The 22328-nt window shown below is 37.6% G+C and overlaps 2 protein-coding genes across 2 annotated transcripts; both read left to right on the top strand.

The window, feature by feature from the left end:
• The first annotated feature begins 4450 nt into the window (after positions 1-4450).
• On the top strand, positions 4451-7095 carry LOC111603412 (facilitated trehalose transporter Tret1-like). The gene is made up of 6 exons (XM_023320994.2): positions 4451-4770; positions 4847-5076; positions 5133-5263; positions 5497-5843; positions 5912-6324; positions 6399-7095. Exons 1-6 carry the CDS (start codon positions 4692-4694, stop codon positions 6594-6596), a joined length of 1398 nt encoding a protein of 465 aa, XP_023176762.2. The 5' UTR covers positions 4451-4691; the 3' UTR covers positions 6597-7095.
• A 7347-nt stretch (positions 7096-14442) lies between these two features.
• LOC111603409 lies at positions 14443-17264 on the top strand. Its single transcript, XM_023320988.2, has 3 exons — positions 14443-14959; positions 16439-16743; positions 16801-17264. The coding sequence occupies exons 1-2, from the start codon at positions 14699-14701 to the stop codon at positions 16688-16690; spliced, it is 513 nt and encodes a 170-aa protein (XP_023176756.2). The 5' UTR covers positions 14443-14698; the 3' UTR covers positions 16691-16743; positions 16801-17264.
• Positions 17265-22328: the final 5064 nt, after the last annotated feature.

Below are 22328 nucleotides of genomic sequence, written 5' to 3'. Positions count from 1 at the left end.
TTGGCCGGGCGAAAGACAGATGAGATGCGCGACAGCTGAAGAGTTGACAGTGGACAGTTTTTATTATGATTTGTCCAGCTTCTTGGTTTGGTTGAGTGATTTTGACTGCGAATCGAAGCCCTGACAAGCGCTGGCATTGCATAACAAACTGCTTGAGCTTTGGTTTCTTGGGCACAGCTTCTGCCTTGCTTCTGCTTCCTTCTCCAACTCCACCTCCAATTGCATCTCCATCTCCACCTCCACGCGATGCAGATGGCAGCATTACACGGCGCATTCATTGCGCCTTCGATTATGATTTAGCTATAGGAAATGCTTAAATAATCGCAGTCACAAATATTCCCACGAGTTTTTTTTTGTTTTTGTCTTTTTTTGGTAGTAGCGATATCTACTTCCAGCCATCAGCAGCGTCAGATTGTCTGCTACATGAACGAATCCGCATTGGATTCTATTAAAAGCGTTTGTAATCGTCAGAAGCGACGCTGGTAATCACCTCAAAGTCACAAAACGAAAGACTGCAGCAACAAACTTGCTGTGCATGCTTAACTTAACGTGATTTTAATAGCGGGTCGGTTCTGCATTTCATATTTGGGTTGGCTGCTTATTCAAGTATAAACACAAAAAATATATATATATTTAGCTAGTGGCTCCAAATGACATTGAACAGTTTAAATACCCTGTAGCAATAAAAGTGTGGACTAAGAGGATTTTAGCAAAGTTGTTTAAGTCTCTTGATGTTAAATGGTGTTAGCCTTAGAAAGGGCAGCTTCTGAAGTATTTGTGGGACTCGTTAAATGCTTCTTTGGATGATCATTCCTTGCCTTATATTTAATTGCTTACAGACTTCAAGACAGGGTACCTTCTGGCAGTGCTTCTTTCAGCTTAATAACTCAATAATAATGTTATGTCATGATAATTAATTGCTACATTGATAAGTTTATAGACAGCAGTATTTTATTGAGTATTCCAATCAAAATTATGTTTAAGGAGCTGAGCTGGAAGAAGATACTTCTAAAATAGAAATACTGTGACTGGGAAGCCCCACAAAACTTTGTTATGAATGGAACTGAGATTCACATGTGCCATGTCACGCACATTCTAAATATTTAATTCCGTCTACTCAACTGCTCACTTATATAAATTTCCTTAATACTTAACTTAATTTAACTCTTAACATTGAAGACGGCTGCTCAACTAGATAATAGGAAAACTATTTGGCAATTTGCTGGCAAAAACTCATTGCCACAATTAATTCACTTTACAACTGAGCACATTGCAGCTGCATATGTTTAAAGGCGAGCCAGATAGTTGGAAGCTTGGGCACATTGAGCAACAACCTTAAAGGTCGTTTTGCCATTTTGCGGAAAAGTGTCAAATCATCGCCAGAGCATCTAAGAAGCCATAAGCTAACCTATATTTAACCCCAAACTATCCATCAAAGTACATGGAATGAGGGCTTCTGTTTTTTTTCTCCGTGCTGCAATTCAATGCAATACGGCGAAGAAGCCTTTTGTAAAATTGAAAACCATTTAAGTCCCGTTAATTTTAACACCCATTTTCTATGCCAGCAAAGATTGCCAAATAGAGTCTCGAAAAAAATAAGGCGCAACGCTGCCATCGTAAACAAAAGCGAGAAGCAGCCGAAATACGTAATTCAAGCGATAATTATTACCTACGTTCCACAAAGACCCTACAAACCCAAAGAGAGAGGGAGAGAGAGAGCGACAGAGGGAGATACAATGAGAGAAGAAGAGAGATCCACCGAAAGTTAAAAAAATATAAGAACACTACACTCGTATGACTGCTTAATACTCGCTCATGGGACGGAAAATGTCAAAATTGGTTAAGAAGAAAATATTTCGATTTGAGTAAAATGATAAAAATAAATAAGTTATTAAAACTCTTACTAGAAGCCCAAGTTTGAGTGAATATTCCAAATATCTGTTAGACAGCATATTGAGTATACCACAAAATCTATATACTCGCTTTAGTACGTAAACGAGTATAGGAAATAATAGAAGCGAGCAGTCGCTGCCGTGTAGATGATTGAAAAGCAACAAAGATTTGCATAGAAACGTGCGATTTTTGTTGTGCTGGCCTCCATCTGGCGAATACCCTTTGTAACTGCCACAGGCATGTTGCACCCACACCGCAGTAGCAACAGTAGCTACAGCAGCAGCAGCAGCAACAGCAGCAGTCGGCATCGTTTGTCGCGCCTGCTGTCAACATGTTCAGAGCTCGAGTCACAGCATGAGAACAATAAAACGAATTTGTACTCACTGTACCGTTTGGTGTCTTCTGCTGCTGCCTTCAATTGCTCATCCATTCATGGCGTCATTTCCACAGCAGCCAGCCGGAGGCCACAGTTGGGACTTCCAGCTCCCAGTGGCAATTTGTTGTTGGCTTCTTAAGCTAATTGCAAATAACTGCAATTAATCTAATTAAATTTTGGGCACCAGAAAGGTCTTCGGATTGGTTCATCTATTGTTGTCTGTCCTGTACATCATTTATAATGTGAGTGGGCACATTTTTAATATACGACAAACCTTTTTGAAATTTGCAAATGTGTTTGGTCTTTTTTCGCTTGTAGACCCAAAAATGTCGCAGCTTAGGCTTTGTTCTGACCGAAAAAATGTCAAGATCAAAGTTGGGAGATATGTAGCAACACTTTGATTAATGAAGGTATTATAAACGAGACACATTTTTGTGTTTTAAATTTAAATAAATGAGAATTACACATTAAATAGATATAAGAGATAAAAGACAATTGCGAAACCAAAACTGGGCTAAATAAAAGTCAATTGAATTGAATATATATATATACCATTCTAACGTAAAGAAACTGTCAAATAAATTATAAAGCTCTAGATTTATTAAAAATCTTTGTAATTAACAGAAATGAAAACATATTTTATAGAGGCAATTGGGTTTTACTCATTGAAACTTGAATTTAACTGACGACATAGCTCTAAGATCTTATCTGCAAAGACCGAAGCAAAATATATATAACACCAGCTTAGTGTGCACCGCACATTAATTTCCAATGCAAGCCGAAACTTGAAATCGAACTGCTCATCCAACGGGAATGTCAATGAGCATATAATATTCTAGAAAATAAATTTCAGCGACAACTTAACAGATGATCTCAAACCTAAACCACTCTCAATTGAAAGTGACAAGCGAACAACAATCGCATGCTAATGAAAGATATATATATATAGAGTATGTGAAAATAATACATATAAATGTGCAGAGTGAGGCGGACTTATCGACATAATATGCCGGTTCTATTCCAGACTCGCAGCAACTACAAAAATTTATCTTTTATTGAGCATTTTGCAAAACTGCACATCAAACCGCAGGGCCTGAACTCTGACCCTGCACAAACTCGAACTCAAACCACGAATCACGAAGCAGATAAAAAGAAGGAAAAAACAGATTTATGCAAGTTCGGTGCAGAGTTGCCAACTAGCTGGTAGCATCCATCATTATCGAACGACATAGGTTTTCTTTGCCAGCCAGGAACTACGGATAATCACTTGATCGCAGGCAAATCATTTATTGTGACACGATGCCCAATTGCAAATTGTGTTTATCAATGCAGCGAAAATCTTCAATTTGCCAACTTGTTGAGCCAATTGGCCATCTCTCAACTGTGCGCTCTCAGCCTGTTGCCAGGTTGTCTGTTTTTATGATACTTATACGAGCTGTAATCATCTCTTTTTTGTTTGATGAGTTTTATATTATCATTTTATAATTTGCCTGGGAACAGCAATAATTTCTATTTTTTTTCTCTGTACGTTAGCTAAATAACCCAAATAGAAATGAGATAACTTTGCAAGTGCAACTGCGATAGCTGTTTGCACTGCGAATATTAGATACGAATTAGATACTCTAATTCTTGATCAGCTACAAATACAATATACCTTTTATAACCCTTAAATTTTTCCGTTAACTTCTAACTAAGCACTAAGCACTAAGTTGGATAGTATGCGAGTTTCTTCCATAATATTATGAAATTATGTTGGAATCCAAAACAAAAACTTATCTGTAAATGATAAAAATGAATACGACCAAGCTTACCTCGAATTATTTTTATAGATAAGCTGTCAGTCCCTAGAGAACTTATATAGAATAAATGCAATAAACTACATTTATTATCTAAATAATAAATATATAAACTAGTCTCGTAAATAAATAAATTACACCAAACATAAAAATAATATGAATAGTATAACTAAATGATTTATAGAAAAGCTAAGTTCGCTTACATTAAAGATAATCCAGCTCGAGTAAATATTTATATTTATAATTGTAAAAGAAGAAGATAAATTATTATTGCACTGCTTAAAGCAAACTAAACCATGTTTTATTTGATTAGAGCTCGGCTTATCTGTGGCTCACTTAGGTATTCGGCTAAGTTCCATATTCAAAAGTATTTTCAGATTCAGCTCGAAATGCTCACGTTCAGAAAATAAACACTTTTCGAGCTAGGTACACCTGGCAGTGTAAAAAAAGTCAACAGATTTACCTCAAAATTATTTACATTAGCACATATCTAATCTTGGCAATAGGGTTTTATTGAGCTGACTGAGATTTGTCTCTATAAAAGCACATGAGAAGCACATTCAGAACGTTTAGTAGACATCGGTACGCAGAACCTTCCACATTTTTCAGTGTTAAGAAAAGTTAAAATGGTTTACAGTGTTGTTGAACAGAAGGCGAAAATGTTTAGTGCGCGTTATCGCTGGCAGGCTATAGCCACCATGACTGGTGGGTCCTCTGTGAGATTAATATGTGCTATCTGAATAATCAAAGCATCATCGTATTTGTATTTATACCTGTGAAGTGCACATCATGACCTTGGTACACGGCGTTGGCGTGGGCTGGTTGGCACCATCGCTGTTTTTTCTGGCCTCAGATCAATCGCCGCTGAGCAAACCCATCAATATCGAAGAAATTTCCTGGGTGGGTTCACTGATCGGCCTTGGTGCTCTGGCGGGCAATTTAACATTTGGTCTGCTGCTGGACCTTATAGGTCGAAAATTGTGCATGTACTTCCTAGCTATCCCCAATATGGTAAATATTTGCAACTAAATGAGTTTTGCTTAGTCAAGTTTATGTTTGATTGCTAGATGTATTGGATTCTTATCTATGTGGCGACGGATGTAAGTTATCTATATGCAGGTCGATTTCTAGCCGGCATTTCAGGCGGCGGCTGCTATGTAGTATTACCAATATTTGTCGCTGAAATCTCCGATACCAAGTAAGTGGATGTTGTTAAAAATTAAAATTGGTAAAGAGATCTGTTATAGTACTGGCAGTGCACAAATCTGTGTAGATGACTTTACAACTATGTTTATCTTCACACTTGCCAAGCACTACTTTATACAGCAAACAAACTGTTTTACTATATCATAAACACCTAATCTATCATGCCAGTGAATTTTCTTTAAACTTGATCTTTATGTAATTGCTTTCTTTTTCAAACTCTTCCAGCATACGTGGCTCACTTTCATCCATGGTCATGATGTATGTTAGCGTTGGCATAATTATCGGCTATATACTCAGCTCCTATCTCAACTACTATATAATGCCCTGCGTAGCTATATTGCTGCCAATCGCTTATATGTTTGCCATAATTCGCTTTCCTGAGACGCCGCAGTACTTGCTGCGCAAGGGTCGAAATGAGCAGGCAAAGAAATCCTACTGTTTTTATAAGAATCTCAAATTCACTCAACCAAATAGTGAGTCAGCCAATGTTGATACTGAAAATGAGTTTGCGACTTTCAAAGAACAAGTGCTTAGCGGTGGAGTGCAACATAATGTGGGCTGGAAAGATTTCTGTAAGCTTGATACTAATAAGATGCAGCTGCTATCATAACTTTGCATTATGTATGCGTTATGCTTACAGCTAATCGGATGACCATGAAGATTTTCGGCTTGAGCTTTACGCTGGTCATCTGCAATCAGCTGTCGGGCAGCTTCGCACTCTTCAACTACACCTCCCACATATTTGCAGAACTACATTGCCAGATACCCACGAATATCTGCATCATTACAGTGGGTGCCTCCCAGGTGGTGGGCATAATATGTACCGTCGTTTTGGTGGACCGTGTGGGGCGACGCCGCCTGCTACTGATATCCATGACAGGCATGGGCCTGGGTGAGCTGAGCATTGGATTGCTTGACCAGTTTGCCTCTAAAGAGTTTCTAACCGAAACCAATTGGCTTGCTCTACTGCTCATGAGTTTCGTGGCCTTTATAGCTTCATTGGGCATTATACCATTGGTATTTCTCGTTATTATTGAACTATTGCCCGCCAAGGTAAGTAGAGATAAAGCTGCATAATCGGTTGATTCTCATAACTCATGTATTTGCACCTATGTCCTATCCAATAGATACGGTCCATTGGCACCTCCATTTGCATGGCCACGTTAAGCATCTTTATCTTCGTCTCGCTGAAGATCTATCCGCTGATGATCTTTGACCATGGCTTGGCAATAACCATGTTTGTATCTACCAGTGTCTGCTGTATTGGATTGATAATATTCGGTCTCTTTCTGCCGGAGACCAAAGGCAAACTGCTGACGAACTAATTGCCGACGCGTGTAAAATATCTGTGTTGCTCTCGATTATGAATTCGCCGACCGGCATCAATCCCAGCGACCACGGCAAATTGTCGCTTTTGTATGGGCGAATCGTTGCATAAGCCGGGATTACCATTATGAGTGTGAGTGAGCGAGTGTTACGAGTACTCGCTTGTCAAGACAGTGAAGTCGAGGCAAATCAGACAACTGCTAGCCGCAAATGGGGCTTGAGGAGCATGGGGCTCATCCTGAACTCTTGAACTTAATTCAATTTCAGCCTTTAGCTATTGTTGCTCAGCTCACATTCGCAGTTATTGTGTGTAGTCTTTAAATATTATTTAATTTTGCCTGGAGAAAGTCTGAGCGCTGTGCTACGAGCTCGTAGCGTTTGCCAATCAGTTAGCTATAGGTACAAAAATAATGAAATTACGAAGGCTTAAAGCCTAATATTATTCATAGAAAATATTTATTTTCCGAAATAAAATCATGGGACACCCAAACTTTACATAACGGAATCAATAAATTTAAAGAATAAAATTTTTTAAATTTTTAATTTAATTATTTAATAATTTTCACAGTTCTGGATCCTTAGGCCTTGAAAAATAAGTAATGTCCAAAATTAATGCATTTTTCTACGCCTATTGAGGCGTGGCAAATATGGAAAATATATATATCTACAGTTTAACGGTTAGAAACGGATCCTGTTGACATCATATAATGGCGACGTAGCGGGAATAAATCTTTTCTTTCAAACTTTTGGAGCTGTCAGCGTTTAGAATGAATGAGTATTATGCAGTCGGTAACGCCCGACTGCAACATTCTCACTTGTTAAGAACAGATTTAACAAAACAACAGATAAAAGGTTACATTTTGCAAGCTAATTATTTATGTTATTCATGATCAATGTAATTTTGAGTCGCTTACAAACTTTTAGGTACAACTTATGTTTTGTTAGGAGATAGATAGAAACAATATTAATTACTATTAATAATTATTATTATTTAAAAGTAATCTAATTTTTTACTCATTATTCTTTTCATTCATATTATTTTTATTTAAAAATGCAATAAACCTAAAACTTCCAACAACTTTTCGCTTTTACTTTTAATTGCTGTCCTTTGTCTCATTACTTGTGGAAAGCACAAGAACAGTGGGAGATGGACTTTGTTCCTCATCTAGATTTGTCATAGCGAAACGTGAGAGGGTACAGCGAGTTTTATATTAAATAAAATCAAATCTTAAAGTTGGCAAAAATGAACGCCAGTCCAAAAAGGTTTGCTACAGCAAAAAGTCTAGTAAAAATACAATGCAGCGTGTAGTTGATATCATAACAGAGAAAAACTTGGCCAGAAAACAATATTTTGGTAGACACGTTTTGCGATTATGAAATGATAAATGCGAATTAATGAATTCGCATCAGCAAACAAACAAAGACACATTAATTCCGAGAAATTATTTATTTGGTTTTGTTTCAGCCGAAATGTGGAGGGATGTGCACGTTCAAAAGTGAGCTTTATGACAGAGGGAGGACACACAAATCTCGCCAGATCGCAGCCGATCTGCAGAGACGATAAATTGTACTCCAAGCAGCCGTAGAAGACCAACAAAAGGCACAATTAACCGCACTTTACGGCTGGCAGCTGGCTTTTCGGGAGTGCAGTCCATTGCAAATGCAATTTCATAATTTTCACACGTTTTTCCAAACGTCAGCTTTCAACTGGTAGCCGTTTTCCCAGTGGCTGACAAGCGGAAATTTATCCACAACGAGGGGAATTGTAACATTTCTTATTTTTTGGGTTGCACTTCGGAGTACTTAAATGCAATTCCAGCTAATTGCAGCCGCTGATTGGGCTGATAAGCGCATACATATTGACCCAGTGCACACAGCTCCCAGAGACTCCCACTGCGGATGACTTGCCGGAAGCAGAAGTAACTCAATTATATGACAGCAAATCGAAGACCTAATACCCTAACAGCTTCAATAGTAATATAAGCCCATAGTAAATATCGAAAGTGATACAGAAAAATATTAAATATAGATCAATTATAATACACAAATTTATGAAGAATATTTTTAATATATTTCCTTCAGTAAACGTACCATGTATAAAGCAGCTAAGTGTACATAAGCTATTAAAACGTATTGTTACATATTTAATAAAAACTTTCATACTACTCTCTTTTCAGGCATATTAGCCACATTCACTTTGTGTGTGGCCAAATGCAGTTTCAATCGCCTTCGGTTCAATAGTGAAAAAGGTCCAAACAATTGCGACTAATGCGAGCGATTTCTCATTGTTATGAGTTTTTGATTTGTGGTTCCACAAATTCCGATTGTTTGCTTTGGATTGTTTAAAGAAAGTGCTCTGGCTGCCAGCTAAATAATCGGCAGCCCATTGTCTAAGCCCGGCCTATGCGCCCACTGACCATTAATAGGCCATTTGCGCTGCAAAATGTCATCCTTTGTATGTGTGTGTGTGGGCGTGCGTGTGTCAATGGCAGCAATATCCGGAGCATTTTATTTTTCATGCCACTCACCCATTGATCTCCATTGATAACGCCTGAAATTGCAAGTAAAATAATTTTGAGTTTCACACAATTGCACCCAAAATTGTTTCTCGATTTATTTATTGTGTCATTGCGAATATCGTTTTCATTTATTACTTTTATTTTGATATTTTTCAATGATGCGACGTTTCTTTTGTCCGCTCTTCTTCGCTGGAAATCAATTTTCGCAATTGTTATACATAATATCGGCTATTTATCTGCTCCAATTTCGTGGCGCCTTTGCGAATTGCCTCGGGTGCGTGTTGTAAATAGAAGCCGGAGCTAACGGAATTACGCATTCCATTTCTTCATTATTACATAATAGTGGGACTTTCAGAAAGATTATTTATAGAAAGGTAGGCGTATTTGTTGGCTACATTAATTAATAAACAATTATTAAAGTAAATTAATTGCAATCAGATGAGCTATACCCAATCAAATATATACTTGGCTTTTGTAAAAGCCAAGCTGTCATACGTAAATAGAATGGTAATTTAATACAATACAGTAAGAAAAAGTTATATAATCTTCTATTTTGTTATCATCAAAATTAGAATTTCATAATATTTGTATACCAAATTCAGATTAGACTTTTTTTGTGTACCAAAGAAAGGGTTGACTGAACTCTTAGAAAGCCTAAATGAAAACATACATAAACTAGTTTCATTTACATTTATTCAAATGCTAACAAAATAAAAATAAACACTAAATTATTCAAATATGCAAGCAACGGCTTGGGCTGACTTTGAAAGCTGACCGTTGGTGTGAAAATTAATAGACGCTCGTATCAAAAATTGTGCTGAATATGAAAAACAAGACGAGCTGACAAGCAGCTACCGTTGAGCATCAGAAAAACACTTCTCTTCGTCTATGAAGTGAAAAAATAGTTTTATGTATGCACAAATAAATTAGCCATGATTAATTGAAAGGTCAAACGTTGAGCAGCAGCTGTGAAGTGCATGAAGACCAAGTTGAGAGCTGGAAGCTGTGAAGACTTCATCAAGGCAGTGTCTCAGCCGAGACGCAAAGACGCTGCGTTAATTGGCAACTGTTGAATGTGTCTCGCGGATGCGCGCAGCATCGACAATTTTTCCGGCTTGCCGAATGACCTTCGGTGAACTGTGGACGGCCAGTCGGGATAGATAGTACAAGTTTTTGGTCATTTAAAGAACTAAACTCAAAATTAATTATATGCCGAGGACTGAAGTGCATAGAAAATTAAGCTACAATTAACAATGAGACTCATTGAAATACTCTGTCCCTCAAATAAGAAAGGTATATAGCAACTGTGCGAAATCTTTGAATTTCCTTATTGAAGCAGAGCCAGCTAGAAAAGAATTAGTTTCACAATATAGGCATTCGAGTATCTTTTAAAGTAGCAGCCATAATTAAATGCTTAGTTTAAGCTCAATTGACAAAACAGAGTATTTTGCAGTTGAGAACTAACACCTGCTAAACTGTTACTTGCTATTTTATTATTTTCGTGTCTTGTAAAGTGACTGCCAATGATAATTAATATACTCAAGTTGTTGCCAGACATCAGCTACGCAAAGGTCATTAAGTCACGACAGGTAGCCGAAAATAATTTCTTATAGAATCTCAACTTAAGCTGCGAAAACATAAATTGATGTTAGAAAATTAATTAAATGCCAGACTCTGAGGCTCTAATTTCGAAATTTCTGCGACTTGGCAAATACTCAAAGACCTGCGAGTGGCATAAAATTAGCTATGATCAAAGAACGGTCCAGAGGGCAATAGAACCATTTGGGTTGGGTTTAACAGCTAATTAGCTAACGATAACTTTCAATTTAATGGATTTCTATTTTCTATTTTCTTTAATTCTAATTTATGCTTGCCAATGACAGCTTTATTTCTATAGGAATTCCATGAAAGCAACAAAAGGTTAATACGAAAATAATCTCTTGGCCAAATATAATAGTTAGAAAGAATCGTCAGCGACTGACTGACAAATAAAGAACTTTCTATACCCTAAAAAACTAGTAAGAGCTATAAATGCTATATGTACTTTGGGTTCAGTTGACCTGGACATGTTCCAAAATGAAATTATTAACGAAAATATTTTAATGAACAAGTATAAAGAGAGCTATTTAGCGTAGAAGTTAACTTTTGAAATTATTGAAGAAAGCTCGAAACAGTCAGGGTACCTTCCAGCTCATCAATCCCGATGAGATCATTCTTATTTCTTTTCCTTACCTAAGTAAGATTCTGACCTTGACTTGGACTTATGTAATCATGAGTTCATAGAAAATGATTGATGGCTCAGCAGAAATAGCTGAGCATTCAACAGAAACCTAAGTCATTTATATTTCTGGAAAGATTACATTATAGTAACTTTCCCTGCAAAAAGGCAGTTTTTTAATATTCTAAAAGGGAAATTTATTTATGTATAGATAAGCTTTCGTTGTTGTTTGTGCCGCATTCTTGAAACTAATTTGTGATATTTATATTCTTTCTCCGGGAGTCTTTGACAGCTGACACACCTGCCACCCGCAAAGCGAAACAATTTGCAATCAAAGCAATTCCAAAGAGGAACTGCACAGACCCACATTAAAATGAGGACAGGTGTTTGCTTAAAGTAAAGCTAAGCGTTTTAAATTGTTGCCTGGCTGTCAGGCAATTTCGTGGGGTCTAGCCGTCCCCTGTTGCCTCAGGTTCGACTGGCAGTCCGAAAGAGCTGTCAGCTGCCACGTGGCACCCGTATATGGCCAAAACACGAGCTGCCCCACACTTCAAGTGGATAAGTCATCAATTATCGAAATATGCAAAATTCTGAGCTCAGTACCAAGTCCAAGTGAACTCGCTGACTCGCCTTTACCCCGCCTCTAGTTGACTCGAGCAAGTCGACAATTATGCTGGCTGCATGTTTACTTTGGGTTCCCTTGTCGCTTGACTCTGGCAAGTTGTTGTAATTTTGGTTATAAAACAAACACAAATGACATTATTCGCACGAAAAACAGGATGGCAGTGGGACGTGGGACATGGGGCTCGGGGCTTGGGGCTTGGGGCTGCAGTTGCAACTGCGGCAGCTGTTGCCGCACGACTTTCTTCTTTAGCTTCTTCGTAGCTGCAACAACAACAATCAATTCGACAGCGACGACATTTGCGCAGGCGCCTTTGTTGCGCTTTAACTTCCGGAAATCACGTTGCTTTTGATAATGTTTTGTTGTTTGTTTCTTTATTTTTTAAGGAACGGTAAAAAAACTAAAAAAAAATACATTGACGTTGTGCACGCGAGTAAAATTACAAAACTAACACAAATTTTAAGTTGTTAAAACTTTTTCCATTATGCAGAAAAAAGAGGTAAATAACAGACTGATTACTTAATGTAGTCATGTAATATGAGAAAATGTTAGGATTCTTTTGGAAGTGATCTTAGTAAAGAAGAACAAAACAAACAAAAGAGTTTTACATTGCCAACATTTTCATTCTCACCATTTGCGACGACCCTTTTGCAAGTCAATAATTTAGCAACTAATGCGAATATAATTAATGGAGCAGCTGGAGTACAAATTGACGCCCCACTTTAGTGGCAGCCAACACTCCCAGAAAACCTATGTAGCTAATGTCAGAGGCAATTGGCTTGGGCGCAAATAATTGAACTCGAGCTGAAGCTGTCTGCAATTGCCAGACATTCTTGATTCATACGGCAGCCAAATGGCCTTCCAAAGTGGCAATCAATTTTTTTCTTCTGTTTTAAGCCGTCTGCTGCTGTTAAGGCAAAAGAGTTAACCACGTGTTGGGACGGTGTTGAAATGTGATGATCCAACGGCAAGTCGCTCGCTCGTTACCTTAACGGCATTTGACCCCCAAGCGCTTTGAGCGTCAGCCACGTTTCCTTTGCTGGCCGGGCCTATTCATTTCTTTATATTATCAAATAAAATATAAAAAGAAACGACAAAGAAAAAGAGCAGCCATGGTTAGCCCAAAACAATATGTTTTTCTATATGCCTTATTTTCTGCACAAATCACTTGACCTTAAGCATTGTTGTAATCTATTTGTCGTTTCCCACACACAAACAGTCGCACACACACAGGCAGACAACGGTTTTTAGAAGCTCAAAGCTGTGTAAACTGTATTACGACAATTTTTGGTTTTGGTTTTTTGGGTTAGTCGGGCTTTAGGTCTCCGTTGAGTCTCTTTTGTGGGCTGATTGTGCAACGATTCCCTGTCTGCCATTGTTGGGGCCTGGGCTGCTGCTTATCAGCACTTGGCTTGCACCTAAAACTGCACTCGCGGCCTGTGCACGGGGTGATATAACAACCAGCGTAATTGAATGCCAGCAGCCATTAAAAAGGTTTCAAACATTGCATTAAATTCAAAAATAATCGGAAGTTCGAAAAAGATTCGTCTGCTTAACAGTTCTTACAAAATTTATGACTTTTGTTATAATTTCCGCTGCATTACTAACATTTTCCGGCTATTAAACTTGCACAAACATGATCAATTATTGTTACATACATCAGTATTGAATATTATCTCACATACGCACAGGGTATATATCTTTGTACCACAGAATCTTGATATATATTCATGTATAGAAAAATGCATTGTATATACGTTTAAAGTATTTTACGACTGATCATGTATCAGCTATATACTATGTAAAGATAGCTAAGCTATTTAATATCCAAAATGTGGCTCTTCTGCAACTACAGGGTATCATTAGCGCATGCTTCGATGGTATCTGCATAGACACCTTAAAAATAACTGTTAAATAACAGGCATTATATAAGCTGCAATGCTTTAATCAAATTAAATCCCAATTACCGCTAACATGCTTCATCCAAATAACTCAACGTCCCCCGCACACCCCCCTCGACTGGACTGTCTCTGATGTGCAGATTCCAACATGTAGTATAACACTTCCGGACTAATAAAACGCCAGGCCTCTCGGCCTCGGCAACATCTTCATTAGCAACAATAATACGATATGTGAAGCCTCCAATTGGAGCTAGGGAAATGGGAGAGAGGCAGGAGCAGAAGTGTTGAGAGCGCTGCTAAATGGACAAAAAGAAAAAGGTTTTCACGCTTTTCCAACCCAGAGGGGGCATCGCATTGGACATCTGCAAGCTGGGCTCGAGACGCCCATTTAAGTGTCCAATAATTCAATCACATCAAACGCCAGTCTAATGGATCGCTAAAATGCCGTTAAAAGGCCTTCAATTACACCAAATTGAGCTAGAGATTTGGTCAGCACCAAGGGAAAGTTCGGAAAACCTCCGAGCTATAACGACAGTAGGCGCTGCTTTTCAACTTCAACCAACTAAACACGTTATGTGTCTAGCAATACAGTTCTATCATTTTAGAGGCTCACGTTGAGCGGCTAACATCGTTTTTCGGCTTCAAAATTTAAAACGAAATTAAATTGTATGTAATCTACGAAATTTTACTGATTTTTTAAATATTATATTCTAAATCTAAGACAATGGTCGCCTTTTAGATTATTTATATTTTGGGTAATGTTTCGACCCCATTTTCGGCCTCCAAATTATTTTATATATGAATTTTCTTCGAGACGCTGTGTTTTTTGTTTATTTTTCTAATGGCGGTGCTCAATAATCTTAAGAAACATTCCGGTAGCAATGAGGAGCCCGAAACCTTTGTCGGGTTTTGCAAAGTAATTGTGCAGGAGCTACTCATATTTTTGATATGTTTTTCGATGTCGGCTCTGGTTTTCGTACTGTTCTTCTCGGCGTTCAATGGCTTGACTGCTAAGAACCTTACGCGTCGACCGCACTCGTACGGAAACTGTTTGTGGCCCGAGGAATGGTGCCGCGTCTTCAACAAAAAGGGTGGCCTGGGACAATAACCAATAAGCAATAAACAATTGGGCAAATATCTTCGTTTTTGAGAAAGTCGGTAATTATCCAGATGAAATGGGTAATCATGTGCTAATGGTATTCATTACTTGCAGATTTCAGTCTGAAGCCGTATGATAGCAACTAAAAATACTACAAGCGCATATGTGCATCTGTAAATAGAAACAATCAGTTTAATCAATTGCACCTTACTTGTCATTAAGCACATCATCTTCCTCCACAACTGTGGCGTCACTTAAAAAGTTCCGAACTGTCGGGTATCTCCTGATCAAGTTTGAAGTTAAATTATATATATATGCCACCGGGCAAATGTCTCTCGTCAAGATTGAGACATAGTCCCGGGTCAATATTAACAATATGCAAATATTTGCATACGCAGCAATAATACCAAACCTTACATACATAAGAAAACGTAAAACCTCACTATGAGATAAGCAGTACGCAGCTCTCAAATGGCCATTATGAATACATGTGTTTTGACGCCCAGCATTTCAATTTGTTTCGGTGGCAGTATAAAGTAAGCCTTCACATCAACTGACAAATCATTTAAATCTGACTCTTCAATAGCTGCATCCCGATCCATTTCCAAAGATGTCTTCCATAAAACAACCGTAATCAACCCCTTCAAAAAAAATATAAACGATCGACATCTTATATAAATATATATGTGAACATCCCCATCCTGTAAATAATTATATAAAATCTTTAATTTAAATCGTATTTTTTAATAAAAATGGTTTCTATTAAAGAATTCAATTTGTTTTATATATGTGTAGCAACGGGTAATACTAAAAAGCGCAGTTAAGTTAAAGTGTGTCTGGCAGATCTACAAGCCAGTGTAGAGTAGACGTTCAGTGTCGTGACCTCGAGGTTTCTTCCTAATGCCATAAGAAAATAGTAAATTTCTCGTATCGGAGTCCCTTGCATTTGGCTCCTATTCAAAATGGATTTTTTGCCACTAGACAGGATCCTAATTGTATAGTAGTCCAATTATCAGTATTAAATTATCTATAGTATACAATGTATAAGGTGACGACGCTACAAAACAAAATTTACCAAAACAAAATTTACCAGAAAAAATTCGAAGCCAAATGACAGCTGTCAATTTGATCAAGCAACATATTCTCATATATTTATATCATTCCATTTGTTTACATCGAAGTTATTTTAACTTTTTGGTTTTAGTCTAAAAAATAAATAAATATATACATATATATATATATATATACATATGATATATGTATATGCATTTATGTAAATGTAAAATATTTTAAAAAGTTCTTAGGTTTCGCAATATGTATTTCGGAGACATTAAGACCAGAAGGGACAGTTGGCTGTACAATCTGTCCAATTGCTTGGGGACACTGCTGCAGAATACCATCTTTTTCATGCTGATGGCCACGTTATGCGTGTTAATGATCTTCACACTGGTTGTTGCGATAGAAGATATCGCCAAGCTGAAGCAGATGCAGAGCTATCGCACCGACCAACAGTCGCTTTCGAAAGCTAGCGGCGATCAGAAAAAGATTGCTCCGTGTCAGTGCCATTGGCCCCCAGCTTGGTGTCGCGTACTCTACAACTGCGAAAAAGTCTCGCAAGATATCAGACGGCCTACGCAAAGTCCCGAACAGACAGAGGAGTTCATGTTACACGAAGTCCAGTTGCCAACGGCAAGGCCTGTACATGGAGAATCCACTACGGGGGTAAACGATTAACTGGATAATCTCTCGGAACATACTAGCGTAAAAGACCTATATATTTTTTCTGGGTAAGCTACGTCGTTTACGAATTTAACTAAAATATATAAATGTAATTGCCTTTGCAGAACTTTTTCGAACACTCAAATTGCGTTTAGCTCAACACGATATTTTGTCATTCAAATTCAGCAAGTTTGATTTATTCAATGGATGCATCCATAACAATAACTGAACCGTCGGGTCGTTCCTGATTTGTTTATCTATATGTAATATATATGCCACCGGGCAAATGTCTCGTCAAGATCCCGGGTCAATTTGGACATGAATCCCCCTTACAACATTTTCTAGCAACATTCCAATTTCCAAACTATGAGACAAGCTTCAGGCAACTCTCAAATGGTATAGCTTTATCTGACACACATCGTACAATCTATTTAATAGATTTCATGACTGCCTAAGATGCACAATCTTAGCGAAATGGATATCGAAAAATCAATGTTGCCTATTTTCTAGGCACAGCTGTAATATTCTTGTTTGGCAATCGAAACGCAAATATTAAATAAAGTGATCAATTTTACATGAAACTCTCAAATATAGCTAATCTTTTAAAGTTTCTTATGAAAGATAGATCATTCATATATACTGTAAAAGTTGTATAATGAATTGAAACGGAAAATCACAGACCCAAAGGAAAATCATGTGAGCCTTTTACCCATTGAAAGTACCTTGATCTATTGTGACGCTAAAAAATATAATAGGAAAAGAACACAAATAGTATTTCCATCAAATGTGCTTGAACAATCGACATTTTTATTGACTTTCAGAATTTGTAAAGTTTTTAAAACTTAAACAGGAACTTAATCACCGAAAGCCTCCGAGCAAAGGCATTGTACGGATTGAAAATTTATCTTTTTTAGAAACTCTCCATTCTTTATATTTAATTTACACTGTAAGAATACACGGACTATGAATATTCCCTTACCCAAAGACCGCTAAATTTATTCAAATACTGAGACATCAGGGTATCTTCCAAACGGGATTTACTCTGGTTACTCGAGTCAGGAACTGTTTTACTCCCTTTCCGATTGTTTAATTAGTTTTAGTTTTGTTTATTATAAAGCTGTAGCATGATTTTTTAACGTTTTAAATAATGTTCGCTTTCACAAGTTTTAAATGCTTTAATAAAGATTACCAATCACAACTAACTCAAGCACAAACTTATAACGGAACTGTTTTGGCCAACAACTCACGATCTCTTAACTAAAAACAAGCGACGATCCCTACTCACGAGATGTGAAATCTCAGATGCTAAAAAAATGGTCGTGTAAGCTTCTGGTGTGATAGACATCTTGGGCAAACAAAGCTGCAAGATTTTTGGTTAAACAGAAGTTGCGCATGCGCATAATGAGTTAATTGAGGTATTGAAAAAAGAAAAAACACAGCTACTTCTATCTTCAATCCAAATGAAATGAAGTGCATAATGTTTGCATTATCATGCTGCACAGCAGCAACATCAACAACAACAGCAGCAACAACAACAACAACAACAATGCCAAGCAGCTGCCACCGCTGTTGAAGGGCAAGAGACAACGCTGTTGTTGCTGTCGTTGTTTTGCCTTGCATTTGACTCGGCCAAAATCGTGGGCGTTGCTGCAATCGACAATGGATTTTCGGGGGTCCTAAGGTCTAGTCGTTGCGGCTGTTGTTTCAATTTGCTGATAACTACAGCTGTATGTATAATTATTTCGCTTCGGCATAAAGACATAAAATTTGCATAGATCCAGCAGCAGCTGACGTCGAGAACGCGAGAAGCGTACCAGCTCGGCCCAAACTATACAATTGCATAATTGCAGCGCCAAGCGAAACTGTCATCGACCAAAGCTACCCTGTATGAGCGTGTAAATGAAACCGACTCGAAGAAGATTCTTTATATGTTGCATAAATATTTAAATAAAAGTCCTCTAGAGTTCGTACTTTATTTGTGTCATTGTAAAAGACTTAATTAACCTTCAGAATATCATGGCCAAGTTCAAAGCTTCAATCAATTCTTTGTTACTTGGAACAGAACATAAATTCCTTGTCTTTATCTATCTTTCTCCATGCTACCCATTGCAACAGCTATCAGATATATAGGGTATAACAAGCACATTTGTTTTGGCTTTTGCCATTGACAACTGGGCGTTTGGTTGGCTTTGTCTTTTATCATAAAATTTAATTAAAATAATAAGTGGTTATAGCGCTCGCACAGCCACCAATTCCTACTTATTTATTTGTGTATAAAAGATTGTGAGAGTGATTTTGCAATATCCAGCGGCGTCTTAGAATAAGATTCGACTGCGCTTTAATAGCATCCCAACACGAAATGGAACGTGCAGCCGCATGGAGCTGCGACGGCTGTAATTCTTGATCAATCAATGATTTTGAATATTTATGAGGTGCACTTAATTAGGCAGAGTTCACAACATTATTACTATATTTATGCATGGCATTTTCCACCACTGACGGCCAAGTTCGTTGCCTGAATCATTTGTTTATGCTGGGAAAGTTTCTTTGCTTAGAACCAAAGCAAGTTTATTGGCCAAATCGAAGTGAAACTAGTATAATACAAAAAAAACCGATTGCGTGTTTGACATTCTCATTTAATTTTATAAATTGCATAATCATGAATGGCTTGAATATGTATTCATTTGGGCTTTTGTTGGCCGGCTTTTGTTGGTGACACAGATTTATTTATAGCAAATAAAATTTGTCAAGTTTTGTTTTGTGCTAAAAGCCGGTTTCGCAGGGGAAATGGGTGCGACAGCAAAGCAAAAGAACTTTTATTGCTAATATACAAAATAATACAATGTCCCATATCTCTGAGAAAAGGCAACAGCATAATTGCTATTTGAAAGTGCTCAACTGAATGCGTCATTGGGCTTATGCTAATTGAGAACTTGTTAGCCAATTGTAGCTCTGCTGTCATGCTGTGACCGAGAAATGGAAAACAAATTGGCTAACAGCTACGCACCTATTCGAAGCAAACACTCTCCATGGAGTGCTGAAGACAATATTAGGCTAACTTTTGGCTGTGCCCGATTGACGAGCCTTTCTCCATTTGGCCATTTGCTGGTTTTTGGCAATTAAATAAAACATGCCGCAGTTGGCTTCGGCTTACATAACCATATGTAAATTATGCCAACAAATGAAGAAGAAATATTGCACGAATACGATGCGATGCGGTGCGAGTATCGCATGCACACAGCCAGCAGGAACACACCTCAAAAAGAAGTCAGTTAGCCAAAAGGGAAGCTCAAGCTGGTAGCTGCCTTCAGTTACCTTCCCACCTATCCAGCCAGCTATCCACCTATCCGTGTGCACATGGGCTCCACATGGGCACAGCCCAGCCCATGCAAAAGACTGGACCGCAATTGAAGCGCAGCCATTGACAAGATAATTTCCTAGGAGCTGCATGCGCGCAGTAAATCCACTTGCATACTCTAAGCGAACAGAGACTATGACAATATCAGAATGTTTCCTTTGAAAGAACTCAAGCTCAAGTCTTAATATTTATTTTTAGGGTAACTAAATAAAAATTGAAAGCTTTTACATAATCTCTATTTAATTTATAAAATATTTTTAAAATTATCCAGAAACTCCATTAGCCCAAGGAATATCTTTCTGCAATTTAAGATCTATTTAGAATCAATTTTATTTATTGCATTCGCAACACAATTTCACATTCGTATTTATCCTTATAAGAGTATCGAGGTTTTTCAATAGCTAATCTAACTTTGCATGTCCATTGTCCGTCTTCGTTTTACAATTTGTACGAAAAGGAGAGAAGAGGAAAAAAAGCTGGCCACGACTCAGCTGGCTGAAAAGCATAAAATTGGCTAGTTTCGCAGTTCGCGTTAAGTTGACTGACTACCAATTGTTTTGGCCACGAAGCTGCGACTCCTTCACGAATTATTTCAAACACAAACTGCCGCCAACATTCAAGAAGGTTCATAATTATCAATACCCCAAGCCGTTTGCGGTCTTTGTGGGGCTGTGGCTTCTGGAAAATGTTGAAACCGTTCGAATGGTAAAAGTCAAAAAGAAGAAAAAGCAGAAAAAAATGTAACTATAGGAGCTGCCAACTGCAGCTGCTCTTTAGGCCAAGAGTGCAAAGCATCGGGTTAAATAGGTCTGCCAGACAATCGAAATGTGTATTTACATTACTTAAATATTCGATTCGTTTTGTTCAGCTAGGGTCATATTCCACTGGGAACAGACCTACCTCAGAAGCAATTCCAAATTGATCTGCTTTTATTGCTCAATACTTCCGTATTCATCTATATGATTTATTATGCACCGCTTGAGCTTATGCAGATGATAAATATGCTTTTAATTGAATTATGTATATGTACTTAATCGTATTAGAGGCGAGCCATAGCAAATTAGTTTTTTACTAATGTCTGCAGATAGTGTGTGTGGCTGAGTGTTGCATGCAGGTCAATCTCAACGCACATCTGACAGCTGCCCTCATTTCTATTAATTTCATCTCTATATACAATAGTTGACACTGAAATAGAAACATTTTGAGGACGTAAAAAATAAGTCAATAAATTAAAAATAATTAATCATTTATTCCTATAAGCAGTTTTACTTAATAACTAAATTTTCTGAAATTTAAAATTAAAATATAGAAAAAAAATGATGTTCTTTTGCACATAGCATATCAGTTAATCATAGGTAAAGAATGTATATGAAATGAATATAAAACAATCAAGTGGACCTAATTAGATGACGCTAATTGTATTTATTTGTATTATTTACACAACAAACTAATTTGGGCACTTACAAAAGAAATGAACTGGAGCAAACGATTTGTGTTAAAATCTTTTTCCATTGAACGGCCCCAACATTAAGTCTTAAGGGCAACCGCAAAACATCGTCAGCTAATTTTTAGCACTTGTTGTGCCCAATTTCTTTGGTCGGAAGCACAGCGCCCACCACTTCTCTGGCATGGAAAACCGCAACGGTGATAGGGGGCGTTCGAAATGAATACAATTTTTGGCTGAATACAAGAGACCGGGTATATGAATAAACATTGGCCTGGCTGTAAAAGTTGGCACGTTGATTGTCTAAGCGGACTTACATAACCTCATTTGTGAGCCTTATGTGTGCAGCTCGCGTGATGTCGTGTACGCAGATACAAATAAGAGGAAAAAGATACACCAACAAGTGCACTACACGAGATTGAAGTTGAAGCGTGCGGAGCACACAAGTCGCGCTCCGTTTTTGTGGCCTGAATCTATTCAAAATACATTAAGAGGGCATGCGGGGTTTAAAAGAGTATAAGCTACACGCAGCAGGAAGCATATGCTGCACATAACTCAGGACTAAAATTGGAATACATCCTTGCAATCAACACAAACTCATATTACAATTATTTTTATTTCCTCTATGTATATTGAAGCTAAAATCCGTCTAACTCAATCATAACTGAAGGAGAGCTTTGCCTCTTTCAATGAGAACAAACGCTTGTTGAGATGATTTACCAAGTCATAAAATTAAGATTAAAATAGTATACTATATAATATATAATATAGAGTTAACCTTATACTGGTTTTACAATTAAGGGACAGGGTATTTTGCGGTCGGGAACTACCGATGCTGACTTGATTTGGGT

Source organism: Drosophila hydei, unplaced genomic scaffold (assembly GCF_003285905.1).
Source record: "Drosophila hydei strain 15085-1641.00,03,60 unplaced genomic scaffold, DhydRS2 tig00008147-arrow-arrow-pilon, whole genome shotgun sequence".
Lineage (NCBI taxonomy): Eukaryota > Metazoa > Arthropoda > Insecta > Diptera > Drosophilidae > Drosophila > Drosophila hydei.
The sequence above is the reverse complement of the archived record's forward strand: the minus strand, read 5'-3'. Positions and strand labels throughout refer to the sequence as shown.

Bases quoted from the DNA above. Each gene is read 5' to 3' on its own strand.
- LOC111603412 (XM_023320994.2), top strand. From the start codon at position 4,692: ATGGTTTACAGTGTTGTTGAACAGAAGGCGAAAATGTTTAGTGCGCGT. The intron at 5,264-5,496 runs GTAAGTGGATGT...AAACTCTTCCAG, and splicing joins GCTGAAATCTCCGATACCAA to CATACGTGGCTCACTTTCAT. The intron at 6,325-6,398 runs GTAAGTAGAGAT...CCTATCCAATAG, and splicing joins TTGAACTATTGCCCGCCAAG to ATACGGTCCATTGGCACCTC.
- LOC111603409 (XM_023320988.2), top strand. From the start codon at position 14,699: ATGGCGGTGCTCAATAATCTTAAGAAACATTCCGGTAGCAATGAGGAG. The intron at 14,960-16,438 runs CAATAACCAATA...GCCAAGCTGAAG, and splicing joins ACAAAAAGGGTGGCCTGGGA to CAGATGCAGAGCTATCGCAC.